General features: G+C 43.4%; 1 protein-coding gene across 1 annotated transcript in view; it reads left to right on the forward strand.

Moving 5' to 3' along the window:
• The window catches only part of EXOC4 (exocyst complex component 4), a 684,877-nt gene that overhangs the window by 442,643 nt on the left and 221,442 nt on the right, over positions 1-20,792 (forward strand). The window contains exon 12 of the mRNA XM_069765360.1: positions 3,631-3,767. Within this exon, the coding sequence (XP_069621461.1) occupies positions 3,631-3,767 (137 nt within the window). The remainder of the gene's footprint in view (positions 1-3,630; positions 3,768-20,792) is intronic.

Genomic DNA, 20,792 nt, shown 5'->3' on the forward strand with positions numbered 1-20,792 from the left:
TGAAAACCAATGCAGTGAAGGCCTGGCAGAGCATCAAAAAGGAGGAAACACAGCGTCTGGTGATGTCCATGAGTTCATGACTTCAGGCAGTCATTGCCAACAAAGGGTTTTCAACCAAGTACTAAAAATGAACATTTTATTTAAAATTATTTAATCTGTCCAATTACTTTTGTTCCCTTTAAAAACAGGGTGGCACATGTTAAGGAGCTGAAACTCCTAAACCCTTCTTCCAATTTTACTGTGGATACCCCCAAATAAAAACTGAAAGTCTGAACTTCAACTGCATCTGAATTGTTTTGTTCAAAATTCATTGTTGTAATGTCTATAACCAGAATTAGAAAAATGTTGTCTCTGTCCAAATATATATGGACTTAACTGTATGTGTATATGTGTATATATATATATATATATATACTAGCTGAAGAGCCCAGCGTTGCCTGGGCATAGTAAATATCTGTGGTTAGTTATAGCACGTCACTTCTCTTATTTTCCCATCACGCCTCTCATTTTCCCAATCACATCTTTAATTTTCCCCCTCACATCTCTCATTTTCTCCCTCACACCTCTCATTTTCTCCCTCACTCCTCTCATTCCCCCCTAACACTTGTCATTTCGACCTCACATCTGTCATTTTCCGATCACTGCACTATTTTCCCTCACTCCTCTCATTTTGCACTCACACCTTTTCATTTTCACCTCACACCTCTCATTTTCACCTCAGTATATACATGTTTGTCATCTCCCTTATATATAGTATACACCTGTATGTCATCTCCTGTATATAGTATATACCTGTATGTCATCTCCCCTGTATATAGTATATACCTGTTGTGTGTCATCTCCCCTGTATATAGTTTATACCTGTATGTCATCTCCTCCTATATATAGTATATACCTGTATGTCATCTCCTCCTATATATAGTGTATACGTGTATGTCATCTCCTCCTATATATAGTATATACCTGTATGTCATCTCCCCTGTATATAGTATATACCTGTGTGTCATCTCCCCTGTATATAGTATATATCTGTGTCATTTCCTCCTGTATATAGTATATACCTGTAGGTAATCTGCTCCTGTAAATAGTATATACCTGTGTGTCATCTCCTCCTGTATATAGTATATACCTGTATGTCATCTCCTCCTGTATATAGTATGTACCTGTATGTCATCTCCTCCTCTATATAGTATATACCTGTGTGTCATCTCTCCTGTATATAGTATATATCTGTGTGTCATCTCCCCTGTATATAGTATATACCTGTGTGATCTTCTGTATTAGACCTCGTTAACACGTTATTTGCTCAGTATTTTTACCTCAGTATTTGTAAGATAAATTGGCAGCCTGATAAATCCCCAGCCAACAGGAAGCCCTCCCCCTGGCAGTATATATTAGCTCACACATACACATAATAGACAGGTCATGTGACTGACAGCTGCTGTATTTCCTATATGGTACATTTGTTGCTCTTGTAGTTTGTCTGCTTATTAATCAGATTTTTATTTTTGAAGGCTAATACCAGACTTGTGTGTGTTTTAGGGCGAGTTTCTTTTGTCAAGTTGTGTGTGTTGAGTTGTGTGTGGCGACATGCATGTAGCGACTTTTGTGAGATGAGTTTTGTGTGGCAACATGCGTGTAGCAACTTTTTGTGTGTCGAGTTGCATGTGACAGGTTAGTGTAGCAAGTTGTGTGCAGCAAGTTTTGCGCATGGCAAGTTTTGCGCGTGGTGAGTTTTATGTCTGGTGCCTTTTGAGTATGTGCAAGTTTTGTGTGAGGCAACTTTTGCATGTGTTGCAAATTTTGTGCATGTGGCAATTTTTCCGCGTGTGCAAGTTTTGCGTGTGGCGAGTTTTCCATGAGGTGAGTTTTGCACTTGTGGCGAGTTTTGCGTGAGCCTAGTTTTTGCATGTGGCAAGTTTTGCGCGTGGCGAGTTTTGAGCGGCGACTTTTGTGTTTCGACTTTTATGTGGCGAGGTTGGTGTATGTGTGGTGAAATGTGTGCTGAGGGTGGTATATGTGTTCAAGCACGTGGTAGTGTGTGGCGCATTTTGTGTGTGTGTTCATATCCCCGTGTGTGGTGAGTATCCCATGTTGGGACCCCACCTTAGCAACTGATCGGTATATACTCTTTTGCGCCATCGCTCTCATTCTTTAAGTCCCTTTTGTTCACATCTGGCAGCTGTCAATTTGCCTCCAACACTTTACCTTTCACTTTTCCCCATTATGTAGATAGGGGAAAAATAGTTTGGTGAATTGGAAAGCACGGAGTTAAAATTTCACCTCACAACATAGCCTATGACGCTCTCAGGGTACAGACGTGTGACTGTGCAAAATTTTGTTTCTGTAGCTGCGACGCCTCCAACACTTTTCCTTTCACTTTTTTCCCTATTATGTAGATAGGGGCAAAATTGTTTGGTGAATTGGAAAGCGCGGGGTTAAAATTTCACCTCACAACGTAGCCTATGACGCTCTCAGGGTCCAGACGTGTGACTGTGCAAAATTTTGTTGCTGTAGCTGTGACGCTTCCAACACTTTTCCTTTCACTTTTTTCCCCATTATGTAGATAGGGGCAAAATTGTTTGGTGAATTGGAACGCGCAGGGTTAAAATTTCGCCTCACAACATAGCCTATGACGCTCTCGGGGTCCAGACGTGTGACTGTGCAAAATTTTGTGGCTGTAGCTGCGACGGTGCAGATGCCAATCCCGGACATACACACATACACACACACACACACACACACACACACACACACATACACACACATTCAGCTTTATATAGTAGATATATATATATATTTATATATATATATATATATATATATATATATATATATATATATATACACACATCTATTCTATTGTAACTTGTCACTCTGTGATTATACTGTACGCGGCAGATGATTTCCTGGGGTTTTTTGTATCTATCTATGCAATATCAATATATATAGATGTCAGTGACACACATATATATGGATTCTATATGTATATATCTATTCTATATATACTATTCTAACCTGTCATTGTACTTTTACTGTACGCCGCTCATAATTTGCCAGCTTTTCAAAGGACACCGGTGCGTAAACATCGGACAGCACTCGCATGGTCTTATTTCTCTCACCCATAGTCTTGCATTGGTGTGACTCGGCCAACATACATGTACAATTGCAGCATGCTGTGATTTTACATACACATAGAATACGCCAAAGTAAAAATACCATGATGTGAGCTGCCCCATAGATTGTTTTCTCGCATAGCACTCGTCTGTATTCTACGGTAGTGTGACTCCGGCCTAATTCTTACTCTTTGCCTAGGTCTGTTCTTCAGGCTCACAGTGTCTCTGTCCCAATCTCCAATATATATGCTAAAAATTCGTAAGCGTTATCAGTTTGTTTGTCATTCTGTCATACTTGTATCCAAGCACTCTTAAACAACATTTTAAAATCTTCCTGACAGTCTTTAGCAGGATGAGATATCATAAAATCATCATAGATCTTGACTATTATTGTCTCTTTATTTAATAAGATCATCTTTTTTTTTTTCAGTTAATTACTCTATAAATAGCATATCCATTGTTCCGCAGGTAGGAAATAACTAATGTGCTGTATTGTTATTGAATTCTCTTCCAGAGCACGTTCATTGTGGAGAAGACTATTCAGGACCTGATGAATTTAATGCGTGACTTAAGTGCTTACTCGGATCAGTTTCTGAATATGGTTTGTGTAAAACTCCAGGAGTATAAGGATACCTGCAGCGCAGCATTCAGGTAATGTCTCCTTATTCATTTTCTGCTAGTTATGTAGCATCAACATATTCCACAACACTGCTCGGAGATACAGTTGTGCTCAAAGTTTACATACCCTGGAAGAATTTTTGCTTTCTAAGCCTTTTTTCAGAGACTATGAATGATAACACCAAAACTTTTTTCTCCACTCATGGTTAGTGGTTGGGTGAAGCCATTTATTGTCAAACTACTGTGTTTTCTCTTTTTAAATCATAATGACAACCCAAAACATCCAAATGACCCTGAGCAAAAGTTCGCATACCCTGGTGATTTTCGCCTGATAACATGCACAGAAGTTGACACAAATGGGTTTGAATGGCTACTAAAGGTAACATCCTCACCTATGACCTGTTTGCTTGTAATCAGTGTGTGTGTGCATAAAAGCTGAGTGAGTTTCTGGGATCCAGACAGACTCTTGCATCTTTCATCCAGCCACTGACATTTCTGCATTGTGAGTCATGGGGAAAGCAAAAGAATCGTTAACGGAAAAGGTAGTTGAATTGTATAAAACAGGAAAAGGATACAAAAATATAACCAAGGAATTGATAATGCCAGTCAGCAGTGTTCAAACTGTGACTAACAAATGGAAAATCAGGGGCTGTGTAAAAACAAAACCACTGTCAGGTACACCAACAATAATGTTGTCCACTCAAAGGAAAATTGTTTGGTATGCAAAGAAAAACCCACAAATAACATCAGCAGAAATACAGGACTCTCTGAAAACTAGCGGAGTGGCTGTTTCAAGATGTACAATAAGGAGGCACTTGAAGAAAAATGGGCTGCATGGTCGAGTCGCCAAAAGAAAGCCATTACTGCACAAATGCCACAAAGTATACCACCTACAATACACAACACAGCACAGAGACAAGCCTCAAAACTTCTGGAACAAGGTAACTTGGAGTGATGAGACAAAATTGAACTTTTTGGCCACAACCAGAAATGTTAAATTTGGAGAGAGGTCAACAAGGCCTATGATGAAATAAACACAATTCCTACTTTAAACTACTCACATCAGTTCATGTCCCCATTTTAACTCACGTTCTTTTCTTGTCAGTTTGTTTTATGCATATGAAAGGAGACCAGGGATCTAGGAAACCCACCTACAAATGGGGATCACATAAGACCCATTTATTTACAGTGTTTTTCCCAGTTATCATGCATAGATGTCTTTGAAATTATGCAAATTTTTTAGCAATTCGAAATTGTCCTAAAGTGACTTTTGCTGTTTTTATCCCAATCCCGGCCAGCTCTGCCAAATTGGATAGAGCTTGGATGGGCTGTGGTGAAGAACGCCCCACAAATTGTTCAAAATTTACTCCACATTAGTACCGTAAATTACTCAAAAAATATAGTCCAAACATTTTTGGCAGACGTGTTGTGAATTCTGTTGTCGAACTCCCTCCTGTGGTCGTGAATGGTACTTCGGCGAGTTCTGTCTATGGGCTCTCTCTAGTGGCTTTGAGTAAAGCTGCTGCTTCTGAGGTTCCTTACACAGGTGACGTGGTTTATCCTTTGGTTGGCTGTTCTATTTAACTCCTCTCAGATCGTTACTCCTTGCCAGCTACCAATGTTTTTGTATTGGTTCAGTTCGCTCCTGGATCTCTCTGGTGACCTGCCTTTCCTGCAGAAGCTAAGTTCCTGATAGTCATTATTTGTTCACAGTTTTCTTGTCCAGCTGGTTTTCATGATTTTGTCTTGCTAGCTGGAAGCTCTGGGATGCAGAGTGGCCCCTCCGCACCGTAAGTCGGTGCGGAGGTTCTTTTTGCACACTCTGCGTGGTCTTTTGTAGGTTTTTGTGCTGATCGCAAAGTTACCTTTCCTATGTCTATTTAGTAAGGCTGGCCTCCCTTTGCTGAAACCTGTTTCATTTCTGCGTTTGTGACTTTCATCTTTACTCACAGTCAATATATGTGGGGGGCTTCCTTTACCTTTGGGGAATTTCTCTGAGGCAAGGTAGGCTTTATTTTCTATCTCTAGGGCTAGATAGTTCTTAGGCTGTGACGAGGCGCCTAGGTCTGGTCAGGAGCGCTCCACGGCTATTTCTAGTGTGTGTGATAGGATTAGGGCTTGCGGTCAGCAGAGCTCCCACATCCCAGAGCTCGTCCTGTATGAGGTTTAACTATCAGGTCATTCCGGGTGCTCCTAACCACCAGGTCATAACAGTACAGCTGGCCCAAAGTATTAATGCATCTCAATAGAGGGATAAGAGAAGTTCTGAGACCATTTTTTTTCTTTGCACTGTGTTTTGTCTTTCTTTTCCTCTAGACCATTGGGTGGTTCAGGACACAGGTGTAGATATGGACATTCAAGGTCTGTCCTCTTGTGTGGATCATCTCACTGCAAGGGTACAAAACATTCAAGATTTTGTGGTTCAGAATCCTATGTTAGAGCCTAGAATTCCTATTCCTGACTTATTTTCTGGGGATAGATCTAGGTTCTTGAATTTCAAAAATAATTGTAAACTGTTTCTAGCTTTGAAACCACGCTCCTCTGGTGACCCCAGACTTTGTTGCGTGGTGACCCTCAAGACTGGGCATTTTCCCTTGCGCCAGGAGATCCTGCATTGCGTGATGTTGATGCGTTTTTTTTGGCGCTTGGATTGCTTTATGATGAACCAAATTCAGTGGATCAGGCAGAGAAAATCTTGCTGGCTTTGTGTCAGGGTCAGGATGAAGCGGAGGTGTACTGTCAGAAGTTTAGAAAGTGGTCTGTGCTTACTCAGTGGAATGAATGTGCCCTGGCGGCAATTTTCAGAAAGGGTCTTTCTGAAGCCCTTAAGGATGTCATGGTGGGATTTCCCATGCCTGCTGGTGTGAATGAGTCTGTCTTTGGCCATTCAGATCGATCGGCGCATGCGTGAGCGCAAAGCTGTGCACCATCTGGCGGTATTCTCTGAGCATAGGCCTGAGCCTATGCAGTGTGATAGGACTTTGACCAGAGCTGAACGGCAAGAACACAGACGTCGGAATGGGCTGTGTTTTTACTGTGGTGAATCCACTCATGCTATCTCCGATTGTCCTAAGCGCACTAAGCGGTTCGCTAGGTCTGCCATCATTGGTACGGTACAGTCTAAATTTCTTTTGTCCGTTACTCTGATTTGTTCTCTGTCGTCCTATTCTGTAATGGCATTTGTGGATTCAGGCGCTGCCCTGAATTTGATGGACTTGGAGTTTGCCAGGCGCTGTGGTTTTTTCTTGGAGCCCTTGCAGCATCCTATTCCATTGAGAGGAATTGATGCTACGCCTTTGGCCAAGAATAAGCCTCAGTACTGGACTCAATTGACCATGTGCATGGCTCCTGCACATCAGGAGGATATTCGCTTTTTGGTGTTGCATAATCTGCATGATGTGGTCGTTTTGGGGTTGCCATGGCTACAGGTCCATAATCCAGTGTTGGATTGGAAATCTATGTCTGTGTCCAGCTGGGGTTGTCAGGGGGTACATGGTGATGTTCCATTGCTGTCAATTTCGCCTTCCACTCCTTCTGAAGTCCCTGAGTTTTTATCAGATTACCGGGATGTATTTGAAGAGCCCAAATCTGGTGCCCTACCTCATAGGGAATTGCGACACTGCTATTAATTTGATTCCTGGTAGTAAGTTTCCTAAGGGCCGTCTGTTTAATTTATCTGTGCCAGAGCACGCCGCTATGCGGAGTTATATAAAGGAATCCTTGGAGAAGGGTCATATTCGTCCGTCGTCGTCACCATTGTGAGCAGGGTTCTTTTTTGTGGCCAAGAAGGATGGTTCTTTGAGACCTTGTATTGATTACCGCATTCTTAATAAGATCACAGTCAAATTTCAGTATCCTTTGCCGCTGCTGTCTGATTTATTTGCTCGGATTAAGGGGGCTAGTTGGTTCACCAAGATAGATCTTCGTGGTGCGTATAATCTTGTGCGAATTAAACAGGGTGATGAATGGAAAACGGCATTTAATACGCCCGAGGGCCATTTTGAGTACCTGGTTATGCCATTCGGGCTTTCTAATGCTCCATCTGTGTTTCAGTCCTTTATGCATGACATCTTCCGAGAGTACCTGGATAGATTCATGATTGTATATTTGGATGACATTTTGGTCTTTTCGGATGATTGGGAATCTCATGTGAAGCAGGTCAGAATGGTGTTCCAGGTCCTTCGTGCGAATTCCTTGTTTGTGAAGGGGTCAAAGTGTCTCTTTGGAGTTCAGAAGGTTTCATTTTTGGGTTTCATTTTTTCCCCTTCTACTATCGAGATGGACCCTATTAAAGTTCAGGCCATTTGCGATTGGACTCAGCCGGCATCTGTGAAGAGCTTGCAGAAATTCCTGGGCTTTGCTAATTTTTATCGTCGCTTCATCGCTAATTTTTTCAGTATTGCTAAACCATTGACGGATTTGACCAAGAAAGGTGCTGATGTGGTCAATTGGTCCTCTGCGGCTGTAGAGGCTTTTCAGGAGTTGAAGCGTCATTTTGCTTCTGCCCCTGTGTTGTGCCAGCCAGATGTTTCGCTCCCTTTTCAGGTTGAGGTTGATGCTTCTGAGATTGGAGCAGGGGCTGTTTTGTTGCAAAGAAGTTCTGATGGCTCGGTGATGAAACCCTGTGCCTTCTTTTCTAGAAAATTCTCGCCTGCTGAGCGCAATTATGATGTGGGCAATCGGGAGTTGTTGGCCATGAAGTGGGCATTTGAGGAGTGGCGACATTGGCTTGAAGGAGCTAAACATCGCGTGGTGGTCTTGACGGATCACAAGAATTTGACTTATCTCGAGTCTGCCAAACGGTTGAATCCTAGACAGGTTCGATGGTCGCTCTTTTTCTCCCGTTTTGATTTTGTGGTTTCATACCTTCCGGGATCTAAGAATGTGAAGGCTGACGCCCTGTCGAGGAGTTTTGTGCCTGACTCTCCGGGTGTTCCGGAGCCGGCGGGTATTCTTAAAGAAGGGGTAATTTTGTCTGCCATTTCCCCTGATTTGCTGCGTATGCTGCAAAAGTTTCAGGCTGATAGACCTGACCGTTGTCCTACGGAGAAACTGTTTGTCCCTGATAGATGGACTAGTAGAGTTATCTCTGATATTCATTGTTCAGTGTTGGCTGGTCATACTGGAATCTTTGGTACCAGAGATTTGGTGGCTAGATTTTTTTTGGTGGCCTTCTTTGTCACGGGATGTGCGTTCTTTTGTGCAGTCCTGTGGGACTTGTGCTCGGGCTAAGCCCTGCTGTTCTCGTGCCAGTGGGTTGCTTTTGCCCTTGCCGATCCCGAAGAGGCCCTGGACGCATATTTCCATGGATTTTATTTCTGATCTCCCTGTTTCTCAAAAGATGTCGGTCATGTGGGTGGTTTGTGATCGCTTCTCTAAGATGGTCCATTTCGTACCCTTATCTAAATTGCCTTCCTCCTCTGATTTGGTGCCTTTGCTTTTCCAGCATGTGGTTCGTTTGCATGGCATTCCAGAGAACATCGTCTCGGACAGTGGTTCCCAGTTTGTTTCGAGGTTTTGGCGGTCCTTTTGCGCTAAGATGGGCATTGATTTGTCTTTTTCTTCGGCTTTCCATCCTCAGACTAATGGCCAAACCGAACGAACTAATCAGACTTTGGAGACATATCTGAGATGCTTTGTTTCTGCTGATCAGGATGATTGGGTGTCCTTCTTGCCTTTGGCTGAGTTCGCCCTTAATAATCGGGCCAGCTCGGCTACTTTAGTTTCTCCTTTTTTCTGTAATTCTGGTTTCCATCCTCGTTTTTCTTCAGGGCAGGTTGAGCCTTCGGACTGTTCTGTTGTGGATGCGGTGGTGGACAGGTTGCAGCAGATTTGGACTCATGTGGTGGACAATTTGACATTGTCCCAGGAGAAGGCTCAACGTTTCGCTAACCGCCGGCGTTGTGTTGGTCCCCGACTTCATGTTGGGGATTTGGTTTGGTTGTCATCTCGTCACGTTCCTATGAAGGTTTCCTCTCCTAAGTTTAAGCCTCGTTTCATTGGGCCATATAAGATTTCTGAAGTTCTTAATCCTGTGTCATTTCGTTTGGACCTTCCAGCTTCTTTTGCCATCCATAATGTGTTCCATAGGTCCTTGTTGCGGAGATACGTGTGGCCTATAGTTCCCTCCGTTGATCCTCCTGCCCCGGTGTTGGTCGAGGGGGAGTTGGAGTATGTGGTGGAGAAGATTTTGAATTCTCGTGTTTCGAGACGGAAACTCCAGTACCTGGTCAAGTGGAAGGGTTATGGTCAGGAAGATAATTCCTGGGTTTTTGCCTCTGATGTTCATGCTGCCGATCTTGTTCGTGCCTTTCATTTGGCTCATCCTGATCGGCCTGGGGGCTCTGGTGAGGGTTCGGTGACCCCTCCTCAAGGGGGGGTACTGTTGTGAATTCTGTTGTCGAACTCCCTCCTGTGGTCGTGAATGGTACTTCAGCGAGTTCTGTCTATGGGCTCCCTCTGGTGGCTTTGAGTGAAGCTGCTGCTTCTGAGGTTCCTTACACAGGTGACGTGGTTTATCCTTTGGTTGGCTGTTCTATTTAACTCCTCTCAGATCGTTACTCCATGCCAGCTACCAATGTTTTTGCATTGGTTCAGTTCGCTCCTGGATCTCTCTAGTGACCTGCCTTTCCTGCAGAAGCTAAGTTCCTGATAGTCATTATTTGTTCACTGTTTTCTTGTCCAGCTGGTTTTCATGATTTTGTCTTGCTAGCTGGAAGCTCTGGGATGCAGAGTGGCCCCTCCGCACCGTGAGTCGGTGCGGAGGTTCTTTTTGCACACTCTGCGTGGTCTTTTGTAGGTTTTTGTGCTGATCGCAAAGTTACCTTTCCTATCCTCTGTCTATTTAGTAAGGCTGGCCTCCCTTTGCTGAAACCTGTTTCATTTCTGCGTTTGTGACTTTCATCTTTACTCACAGTCAATATATGTGGGGGGCTTCCTTTACCTTTGGGGAATTTCTCTAAGGCAAGGTAGGCTTTATTTTCTATCTCTAAGGCTAGATAGTTCTTAGGCTGTGACGAGGCGCCTAGGTCTGGTCAGGAGCGCTCCACGGCTATTTCTAGTGTGTGTGATAGGATTAGGGCTTGCGGTCAGCAGAGCTCCCACATCCCAGAGCTCGTCCTGTATGAGGTTTAACTATCAGGTCATTCCGGGTGCTCCTAACCACCAGGTCATAACACAGAGGTGCATGGTATTTGTAAGATGTGCATAATTCTTAAAGAAGCGTGCACTTCCTTAATGAATTAGGCGCTTTTAAAGAGAACTTGTCATGTCCAATTATGCTGTTAACCTTTAACTATTAGTGGCATTATTGGACACGACAGGTGTCCTTTAACTCTAGCAGTGCCTTCATTAAGACTGACGTTGTGAACACCAGGAATGGAGTCCAGAAAAACGATTTTGAATGTATAGCTCGTACCCCAGAAGCACAAGGCAACCATGTGATATTTATTTTACTCTTGTTTACACCAAACACAAATAAATTAAGTTATTTCTGATAACTTTTATTGTGTAATAAGTTATATAGCTTTCTACAAAATTCGGCTTTTCATTTATTGATGGTTTCAACAACCCTGCTTACTGGCACTGAATTGAATAATTTGTGCGTACAGGCAGACAATTACAACTTGTTCTGTTAATGGGATTGACAGAGGAGAGAAATTACGCACTTAACATGTCATAGATCTTTGAGCAAACCTGTACAAAAAATGTGCAGGGCTCAACATATATATTTTATTTTAAATTTTATTAGACAGTATTTAAAAACATGATAAACATAAAAAGTTAGACATTAAAAATACTATAGATTGTTGGGCAATGACACCATCCATCCGATGAAGATATAATGTGAATTAAGTAGGAAAAATTAATTGAATATCATATGTACAGTGACCGCTTTGAGGGCAGATACTGAAATAAACATATGAGTTCAAAATAGTAAATGTCAAACACACAGTTATAAATATTAAAAGAAAAATAAACAGGAGTACAACAGCGGTGTCACGTAATAGTAAAAATGCACAGTGGCATTATAGAGACCTCTCCAATCAAATGCGCATTTCACATCAAGATTCATCTATAACTTGTAACATTATTTAAAAAAAAAAAAAAATCTCAATCTTAAACAAGTGTAGTTTTGCTAATGTAGTCAAGAATTAATTATTTCCTCTTTGCAGTCAGGGCTGTGGAGTTGGAGTCAGTATAAAATGGACCGACTCTGACTAAAATATGTACCATATTTTTCTGAGCATAAGACACACTTTTTTCCTCCAAATTTGGGAGGAAAGTGTGGGTGCTTCTTATGGTAGGGATGTAACGTGGGGAGGGGCAGCAGTGAGTAGGATTGCACTGGGAGGCAGAAGGCAGAAAAATGTCCCTGCCTGGCTTCAGGAATCAGTGCTGGGGAAACCACATGGTCCCGATCATTTAAGTGCAGTGAATATTCATTAGCTGCTTCCCCGCCCACCTGTCAGCTGAGCAGTGAGCTGGGAGCAGCACATGAATATTCCTTCACAGGGACAGGCATGGTTTCCCCAGCGCTGGATTCCTGCAGCAGCTAGGAAGACCTGTGTGTCTGGTGGAGGAGGCAGTAGCAGAAGGAGCCAGAGGAGACAAGATTGCTGCATACCTGCCTGCCAGGGCTTTGCTGGGTGCTGAGTGCTCCAGCACAAGGACCTGTGTGATGTCATGAAGAGGGCGAGCTGGAGCATCACATGGCAGCACAGAGCCCTCCCTCTTCTGAAGTCACCACACTACAATCTGCTGGCTTACTCCTGTGTTGTGGAGAGGCAACAAGAGGGAGCGCTCTGTGGCGTCATCGGATGGGATGCTCCAGCATTTTACCTCACCACAGTGTGGCTGGCTGCCACAATTAAAAGGGTAGTCACTGCAACACACAATAAAGCAATCTGCCACTTCTGTGGTGAACTATGACTCCCAGCATGCCATAGGATCTGCAGGACATGCTGGGAGTTATAGTTCTCCCAATGGGATCGCAAAGCAGCACTCCAGTGTTATTTTTCAGTGCTGGAGTGGAGCTTTAAATATAAGCCCTGTGCCCCCATTCTTATACTCACCCTCCAACTTCTTCATACAGTACTTTACATACACCATACTGGTCCCGCAGCACCATCTTCTACCCGCAGCTTCCAACATAATGACATACTATTATATATAATAACAACACATATAATAGTATGTTTATGTTATTAAATATTTTAACACCTTTTTTGCTTCAAATATTTTTTCCCTATTTTCCACCTCTCAATCCTGGGTGCGTCTTATAGTCCGGTGCGTCTTATAGTCCGAAAAAATGGGGTTCAGTAGTTCAGAGCAGGATGTGCTGTAAATGTTTTTAGAATATTCTGGGAAAATTATGAAATGTCCTATAAATCTCTGTTCTGTTCCTGATGTAAGGATCCCGGCTTTTAGGTGAGATGAATCTGTGCTGCACTTTATGTACATGCTCAGTAGTGATCAGTGCTGTGGAGTCTGAGTCGGGAGTCAAGGAAATTGAGGTGTCGGAGGCAGGGCCGGCTCCAGGTTTTCGAGGGCCCCGGGCGAAAGAGTCTCAGTGGGCCTTCCCCCTTTAACACATACCCTGATTTATGATGCACAGATACGGCAGAGAAATGTATAATACAATGCCAGATTTCACTTCTTGTGAGTGACAGCTATTGTAGATTCTGCAGTGTATATATACAGGAGGAAAGGTGCTGTGCAGTGTATATATACAGGAGAGGTGCTGTGCAGTGTATATATACAGGAGGAAAGGTGCTGTGCAGTGTATATATACAGGAGAGGTGCTGTGCAGTGTATATATACAGGAGGAAAGGTGCTGTGCAGTGTATATATACAGGAGAGGTGCTTTTCTGTTTTGAGTTTTTCTATGAAACAAAGACTTTTCTACATAAACAACGTTGTTTGGTTTTTCGGCCCCAACAGATCTGTGCTACAAAGTAACAGGCGGCTCGGGCATTAATGAGGGACCTGATGCTGAATCCTTTCCACAAACCCTAATGACCCAATTAGTGCCCTGTCATTAGAAGCTCATTAAACGCCTCCCTGTCCCGAGCAGTCATGTACAGTATGGGGGGATCCTGCAGCCCACCCCCTGACTGCTCCATACCATACACTGCCCTCTGTCGCGCTCACTATTATCCTGTGCATTTCTCCGTCATCGTTACCCCATGTTACACTTGTCACCCCCCACTACAGAGTAGCAGGGCACCAATGTCACAGGTCACCCCCTCCCGGACCCTAATGGCAGCAGGAAATGTCTGCTCCTCTATTGGGTTGGAACCTGATTTAATCAAGGAATAATGTGGATTTGTTGCCGGTGGCTGCAGGGGAAGGGTTAAGTGATGCCATGTCCGTGGTGGGAGCAGTGGCAGCTGCTGGGACCTGGACAGAGACAACCAATGTTGCTGTGACTGCACAGTGTGACCTGGAGGAGAGAAGCTGAGACTCCGGAGCAGAAATCACCCACATGCCAGCACTGGGCAGAGTCCCTCCAGTCACCAGCCTGGGGCCACGGGGCCCCAACCTACAGCCCACAGCTCAGATTTATCCATGGCAGCAGCTCCCCTCCCTCCTGGCATCTGGTTAACCCCATTTATGCGGGTCGGATTGTTATCTTTAAGGTTCAGCAATAACCTTCATACAGATGGGAAGGGGTTAAGCTTCTTCCTACCCCACTGGTGCAGGTTTGGTGCAGCATGCATGTATTCTGGGTGAGCTGGGCGGCTACAGGCTGCACCCCACCAGCTTCTCCTCCAGACATCACCCACATTTTTAGGCAGCGGAGACAGACAGCAGCAGACTGAGCCACAACTGCAAGATACCTTTGCACTCAGGCACTAGTAGGACGGAGCTCCTTGGAATCTGCCTGATAAACTTCAGCACTGTCTGCAGCCAGCCAGGGGGGAGAGCAGAGAAGGTGCTCTCTCCGCCCACAATGTCACACTGGCTGCCTTCTGTTAACCCCTATGTGTGCCTGCCTGGCTGCACTGACTGAGTGAGAAGATGCTTGTGTCAGAGCTGGCACATAGGGGTTAAGAGAACGCAGCCAGCAGTGACTTTGTGGGGGGAGAGAGCATGTTATCTCCTGCTCTGCTCTCCCAGCTGTATCTATGACAGCTAAGTGGGCCCCCCTCTCTCCCCAGGGCCCCGGCATTTGCCCGCTGTGCCGGGTGCTGACGCCGGCCCTGGTCGGAGGTTTGGCTTACCGACTCCATAGCCCTGTTTGCAGATACATTATATAATCGAGATACATGACATTTTTGGACCTCTTAGGCCATGTTCACACAGTGCGTTTTTTACCGCGGAACCGCGGCGGTTTTGCCGCTGCGGTTCCGCGGCTGTTTTCCATGCAGGGTACAGTACACTGTACCCTATGGAAAACAGGACACACTGTGCACATGGTCCGGAAATTGTAAAAAAAAAGACGCGCTGAATAGCTCCCGGAAAAAAGAAGGAGCATGTCAATTCTTTTTCCGGAGCCGCAGCGGTTCTGCACCCATAGACCTCCATTGTGAGGTCCAAACCGCAGTAAAACCCGCAGATCAAAAATATATCTGCGGGTTTTACTGCGGTTTGATGTGCAGAACCGCTGCAGCAGGAAGTGCGGGGAGCGGGCGGAAGTGCGTGGGCGGAGTGTGGCTGCCCCCCCCGTGCTCCGATCCCGCCCCCCCGTGCTCCGATGCCCCCCCCCAGTGCTCCGATGCCCCCCCCCAGTGCTCTGATGCCCCCCCCGTGCCCTAATCTCCCCCCCTTATACTCACCCGGCGTCCCGGTGTCCGTCCGGCCGTCTTCTCCCTGGGCGCCGCCATCTTGCAAAATGGCGGGCGCATGCGCAGTGCGCCCGCCGAATCTGCCGGCCGGCAGATATGGCGGGCGCATGCGCAGTGCGCCCGCCGAATCTGCCGGCCGGCAGATTCGTTCCAAAGTGCATTTTGATCACTGAGATATAACCTATCTCAGTGATCAAAATAAAAAAATAGTAAATGACACCCCCCCCCCTTTGTCACCCCCATAGGTAGGGACAATAAAAAAAATAAAGAATTTTTTTTTTTTTTTCTTTCACTAAGGTTAGAATAGGGGTAGGGGTAGGGTTAGGGATAGGGTTAGGGTTAGGGTTAGGGGTAGGGTTAGGGGTAGGGTTAGGGGTAGGGTTAGGGTTAGGGGTAGGGTTAGGGGTAGGGTTAGGGTTAGGGGTAGGGTTAGGGGTAGGGTTAGGGGTAGGGTTAGGGTTAGGGGTAGGGTTAGGGTTAGGGGTAGGGTTAGGGGTAGGGTTAGGGTATTTTCAGCCATTTTAACCCTAAAAAAATTCCTAGAAAACACACAGACTCTGGCTAGAAAACTGCATCAAAAAAACGCATCAAAAAACGCATCAAAAAACGCATCAAAAACGGACCAAAAAAGGACCAAAAAAAGGACCTGCGTTTTCTGCCAAGAGCTGCAGTTTTTTAAAAAACAGTCAGGAAAAAAAAAGGATGGAAATCCTGAACGTGTGAACATACCCTTATACACCAGTATACAGTGTATAGGCTTTTATTCATGAACCTTTGCATTTTCAATGAAAGGTGTTATGGAGTAGCATATGCCTTTTAATGAATTTGCCACATCTTACAACTGGGGTGCTAGAACTATAGAAAAAAGCCATGGACCGCACATCTAAAAATCATACATTGATCTAAGCAGCAAACATGTTTAAATCTGAAAATGAGGTTCTGAGTTTAACATTGATCAGACTGTATGAAGCCCACTACCACATCATGGTGAACGTCTGTCGGTCCCTTTAGGCTATGTGCACATGTTGTGGATTTATTGCGGATCCGCAGTGTTTTTTCCGTGCAGAAATGCTGCAGAACCACAAGTGATTTACAGTACAATGTAAATCAATGGGAAAAAAAATGCTGTGCACATTGTGTGGAAAATTCTGCACAGAATCCACAGCAGATTAACCCCTTAAGCCCCGAGGGTGGTTTGCACGTTAATGACCGGGCCAATTTTTACAATTCTGACCACTGTTCCTTTATGAGGTTATAACTCTGGAACGCTTCAACGGATCTCGGCGATTCTGACATTGTTTTCTCGTGACATATTGTACTTCATGATAGTGGTAAAATTTATTTGATATAACGTGCGTTTATTTGTGAAAAAACGGAAATTTGGCGAAAATTTTGCAATTTTTCAACTTTTAATTTTTATGCCCTTAAATCACAGAGATATGTCACACAAAATAATTAATAAGTAACATTTCCCACATGTCTACTTTACATCAGCACAATTTTGGAACCAAAGTTTTTTTTTTTAGGGAGTTATAAGGATTAAAACTTGACCAGCAATTTCTCATTTTTACAACACCAATATTTTTTAGGGACCACATCACATTTGAAGTCATTTTGAGGGGTCTATATGATAGACAATAACCAAGTGTGACACCATTCTAAAAACTGCACCCCTCAAGGTGCTCAAAACCACATTCAAGAAGTTTATTAACCCTTCAGGTGTTTTACAGGAATTTTTGGAATGTTTTTAAATAAAAATGAACATTTAACTTTTTTTCACAAAAAATTTACTTCAGCTCCAATTTGTTTTATTTTACCAAGGGTAACAGGAGAAAATGGACCTCAAAAGTTGTACAATTTGTCCTGAGTACGCTGATATCCCATATGTGGGGGTAAACCACTGTTTGGGCGCATGGCAGAGCTCGGAATGGAAGGAGTGCCATTTGACTTTTCAATGCAAAATTGACTGGAATTGAGATGGGACACCATGTCGCATTTGGAGAGCCCCTGATGTGCCTAAACATTGAAACCCCCCACAAGTGACACCATTTTGGAAAGTAGATCCCCTAAGGAACTTATCTAGATGTGTTGGGAGCACTTTAACCCACCAAGTGCTTCACAGAAGTTTATAATGCAGAGCCGTAAAAATAAAAAAATCATATTTTTTCACAAAAATTATCTTTTCGCCCCCAATTTTTTATTTTCCCAAGGGTAAGAGAAGAAATTGGACCCCAAAAGTTGTAGTCCAATTTGTCCTGAGTTCGCTGATACCCGACATGTGGGGGTAAACAACTGTTTAGGAACTTATCTAGATGTGTTTTGAGAGCTTTGAACCCCCAAGTGTTTCACTACAGTTTATAACGCAGAGCCGTGAAAATAAAAAATCTTTTTTTTTCACAAAAATTATTTTTTAGCCCCCAGTTTTGTATTTTCACAAGGGTAACAGAATAAATTGGACCCCAAAAGTTGTTGTCCAATTTGTCCTGAGTACGCTGATGCCCCATATGTGGCGGGGAACCACCGTTTGGGCGCATGGCAGAGCTCGGAAGGGAAGGAGCGCCATTTGGAATGCAGATTTAGATGGATTGGTCTGCAGGCATCACGTTGCATTTGCAGAGCCCCTGATGTACATAAACAGTAGAAAAACCGCACAAGTGACCCCATATTGGAAACTGGACCTCCCAAGGAACTTATCTAGATGTGTTGTGAGAACTTTGAACCCCAAGTGTTTCACTACAGTTTACAACGCAGAGCCATGAAAATAAAAAATCTTTTTTTTCCCCACAAAAATGATTTTTAGCCCCCCAAATTTTTATTTTCCCAAGGGTAGCAAGAGAACTTGGACCCCAAAAGTTGTCCAATTTGTCCCGAGAACGCTGATACCCCATATGTTGGGGTAAACCCCTGTTTGGGCGCACGGGAGAGCTCGGAAGGGAAGTAGCACTGTTTTACTTTTTCAATGCAGAATTGGCTGGAATTGTCGCGTTTGGAGAGCCCCTGATGAGCCTAAACAATGGAAACCCCCAATTCTAACTGAAACCCTAATCCAAACACACCCCTAACCCTCATCCCAACAGTAACCCTAACCACACCCCTAACCCTGACACACCCCTAACTCTAATCCAAACCCTAATCCCAACCGTAAATGTAATCCAAACCCTAACTTTAGCCCCAACCCTAACCCTAACTTTAGCCCCAACCCTAACTTTAGCCCCAACCCTAACCCTAACTTTAGCCCCTACCCTAACTTTAGCCCCAACCCTAACCCTAACTTTAGCCCTAACCCTAACTTTAGCCCCAACCCTAACCCTAACTTTAGCCCCAACCCTAACCCTAACTTTAGCCCCAACCCTAACCCTGATTTTAGCCCCAACCCTAACCCTAACTTTAGCCCCAACCCTAACCCTGACTTTAGCCCCAACCCTAACCCTGACTTTCGCTCCAACCCTAGCCCCAACGCTAACCCCAGCCCTAACCCTAACCCTAGCCCTAACTCTAAACCTAGCCCTATCGGGAAATAAATACATTTTTTTTTATTTTATTATTTTTCCCTAACTAAGGGGGTGATGAAGGGGGGTTTGATTTACTTTTATAGCGTTTTTTATAGCAGATTTTTATGATTGACAGCTGTCACACACTAAATGACGGTTTTTATAGCAAAAAAGTTTTTGCGTCTCCACATTTTGAGAGCTATATTTTTTCCATATTTTGGTCCACAGAGTCATGTGAGGTCTTGTTTTTTGCGGGACGAGTTGACGTTTTTATTGGTAACATTTTCTGACACGTGACGGTTTTTTATCGCTTTTTATTCCGATTTTTGTGAGGCAGAATGACCAAAAACCAGCTATTCATGAATTTCTTTTGGGGGAGGCGTTTGTACCGTTCCGCGTTTGGTAAAATTGATAAAGCAGTTTTATTCTTCGGGTCAGTACGATTACAGCGATATCTCATTTATATCATTTTTTATGTTTTGGCGCTTTTATAAGATAAAAACTATTTTATAGAAAAAATAATTATTTTGGCATCGCTTTATTCTCAGAAGAATCGTTTCAGAACTTTTCCACCTTCACTGTCACCCATAATCTGTACTGTTCAATTGAAAAATGAATAAGATTGAGAAAAATCTGAAATAATGTGACACCTTTAGACTTGTACTTTGTTGAAGTAACATTTACATTTTTACAGCATTCTGTCTTTTTGGATTGGAGTCTATCGACATGGCACATCATGTCAAACTTTGCCACTCTTCTTTACAGTAGCGCTCTAAATCTGTCAGATTATGGGTGCATCTCCTGTGTACTGCCCTCTAAAGATCAACCCACAGATTTTCAATTGGAATCAGGTCTGGGCTCTGCCCAGGCCATTCCAAAACTTTGATCTTTTGGTGAAGTCATTTAATTGGTTTGAAGGTATATTTAGGATTGTGGTAGTTCTGAAAGATGAAATTCCTCTTTATCTTCAGCTTTTTAGGATAGGCCTAAAGGTTTTGTTGCAAAATTGACTGATATTTGGAACTGATCATAATTCCATTTTGACTAAAGCCTTGAGTCCAACTGCCAAAAAACAGCCTCAAACTATAATGCTGCCTCTACCATACTTCACTGCAGGTATGGTCTTCTTTTGGTGATGCACACTGTTGGTTTTGCGCCAAACATACCTTTTGTAATTATGGACAAAAAGTTCAACCTTAGCCTCATCAAACCAAAACACATTTTCCAATATGCTTTTAGCAGACTAGATGTAGGTTTTTGCAAAACATAGCCAGTCTTGGATGTTTTTCTTTGTAGAAAAGGCTTCCAACTTGCCACCGAATCTCACAGGCCAGACATAAACAGGATACGGGAAATTGTCACATGCAGTACACAACCAGTACTTGTCAGATATTCCTGCTGCTCCTTTAATGTTGCTACAGTCCTGCTCATCGTTATTGGCACCCATGAAGTTTAAGTACATAATGTGGAATATCTCCTGAAAAAAATGAATACATTAAATGAAAGGTTTTTTTTTTGTATAAATCACTCATGTTAAATACAAAAGCGGAAATGATAAACAATAATTAAAAAAAAAAAAAAACAATGGGAGGGAAAATACAAAAACCTAAAGCTTGCTGGGACACTTGTATTGGCACCTTTTACATTGAATTGGTATGGAAACACATTTTTACTCACCTGTGGTAAATCACATATGAGAATCAACTGTGATAGTCAGTACCCATGTGATATGAATTAGCCAATGAATGATGACATCAGTGTTTTAAAACTGAGTACAT

This window comes from Ranitomeya imitator, chromosome 4, assembly GCF_032444005.1.
Source record: "Ranitomeya imitator isolate aRanImi1 chromosome 4, aRanImi1.pri, whole genome shotgun sequence".
Lineage (NCBI taxonomy): Eukaryota > Metazoa > Chordata > Amphibia > Anura > Dendrobatidae > Ranitomeya > Ranitomeya imitator.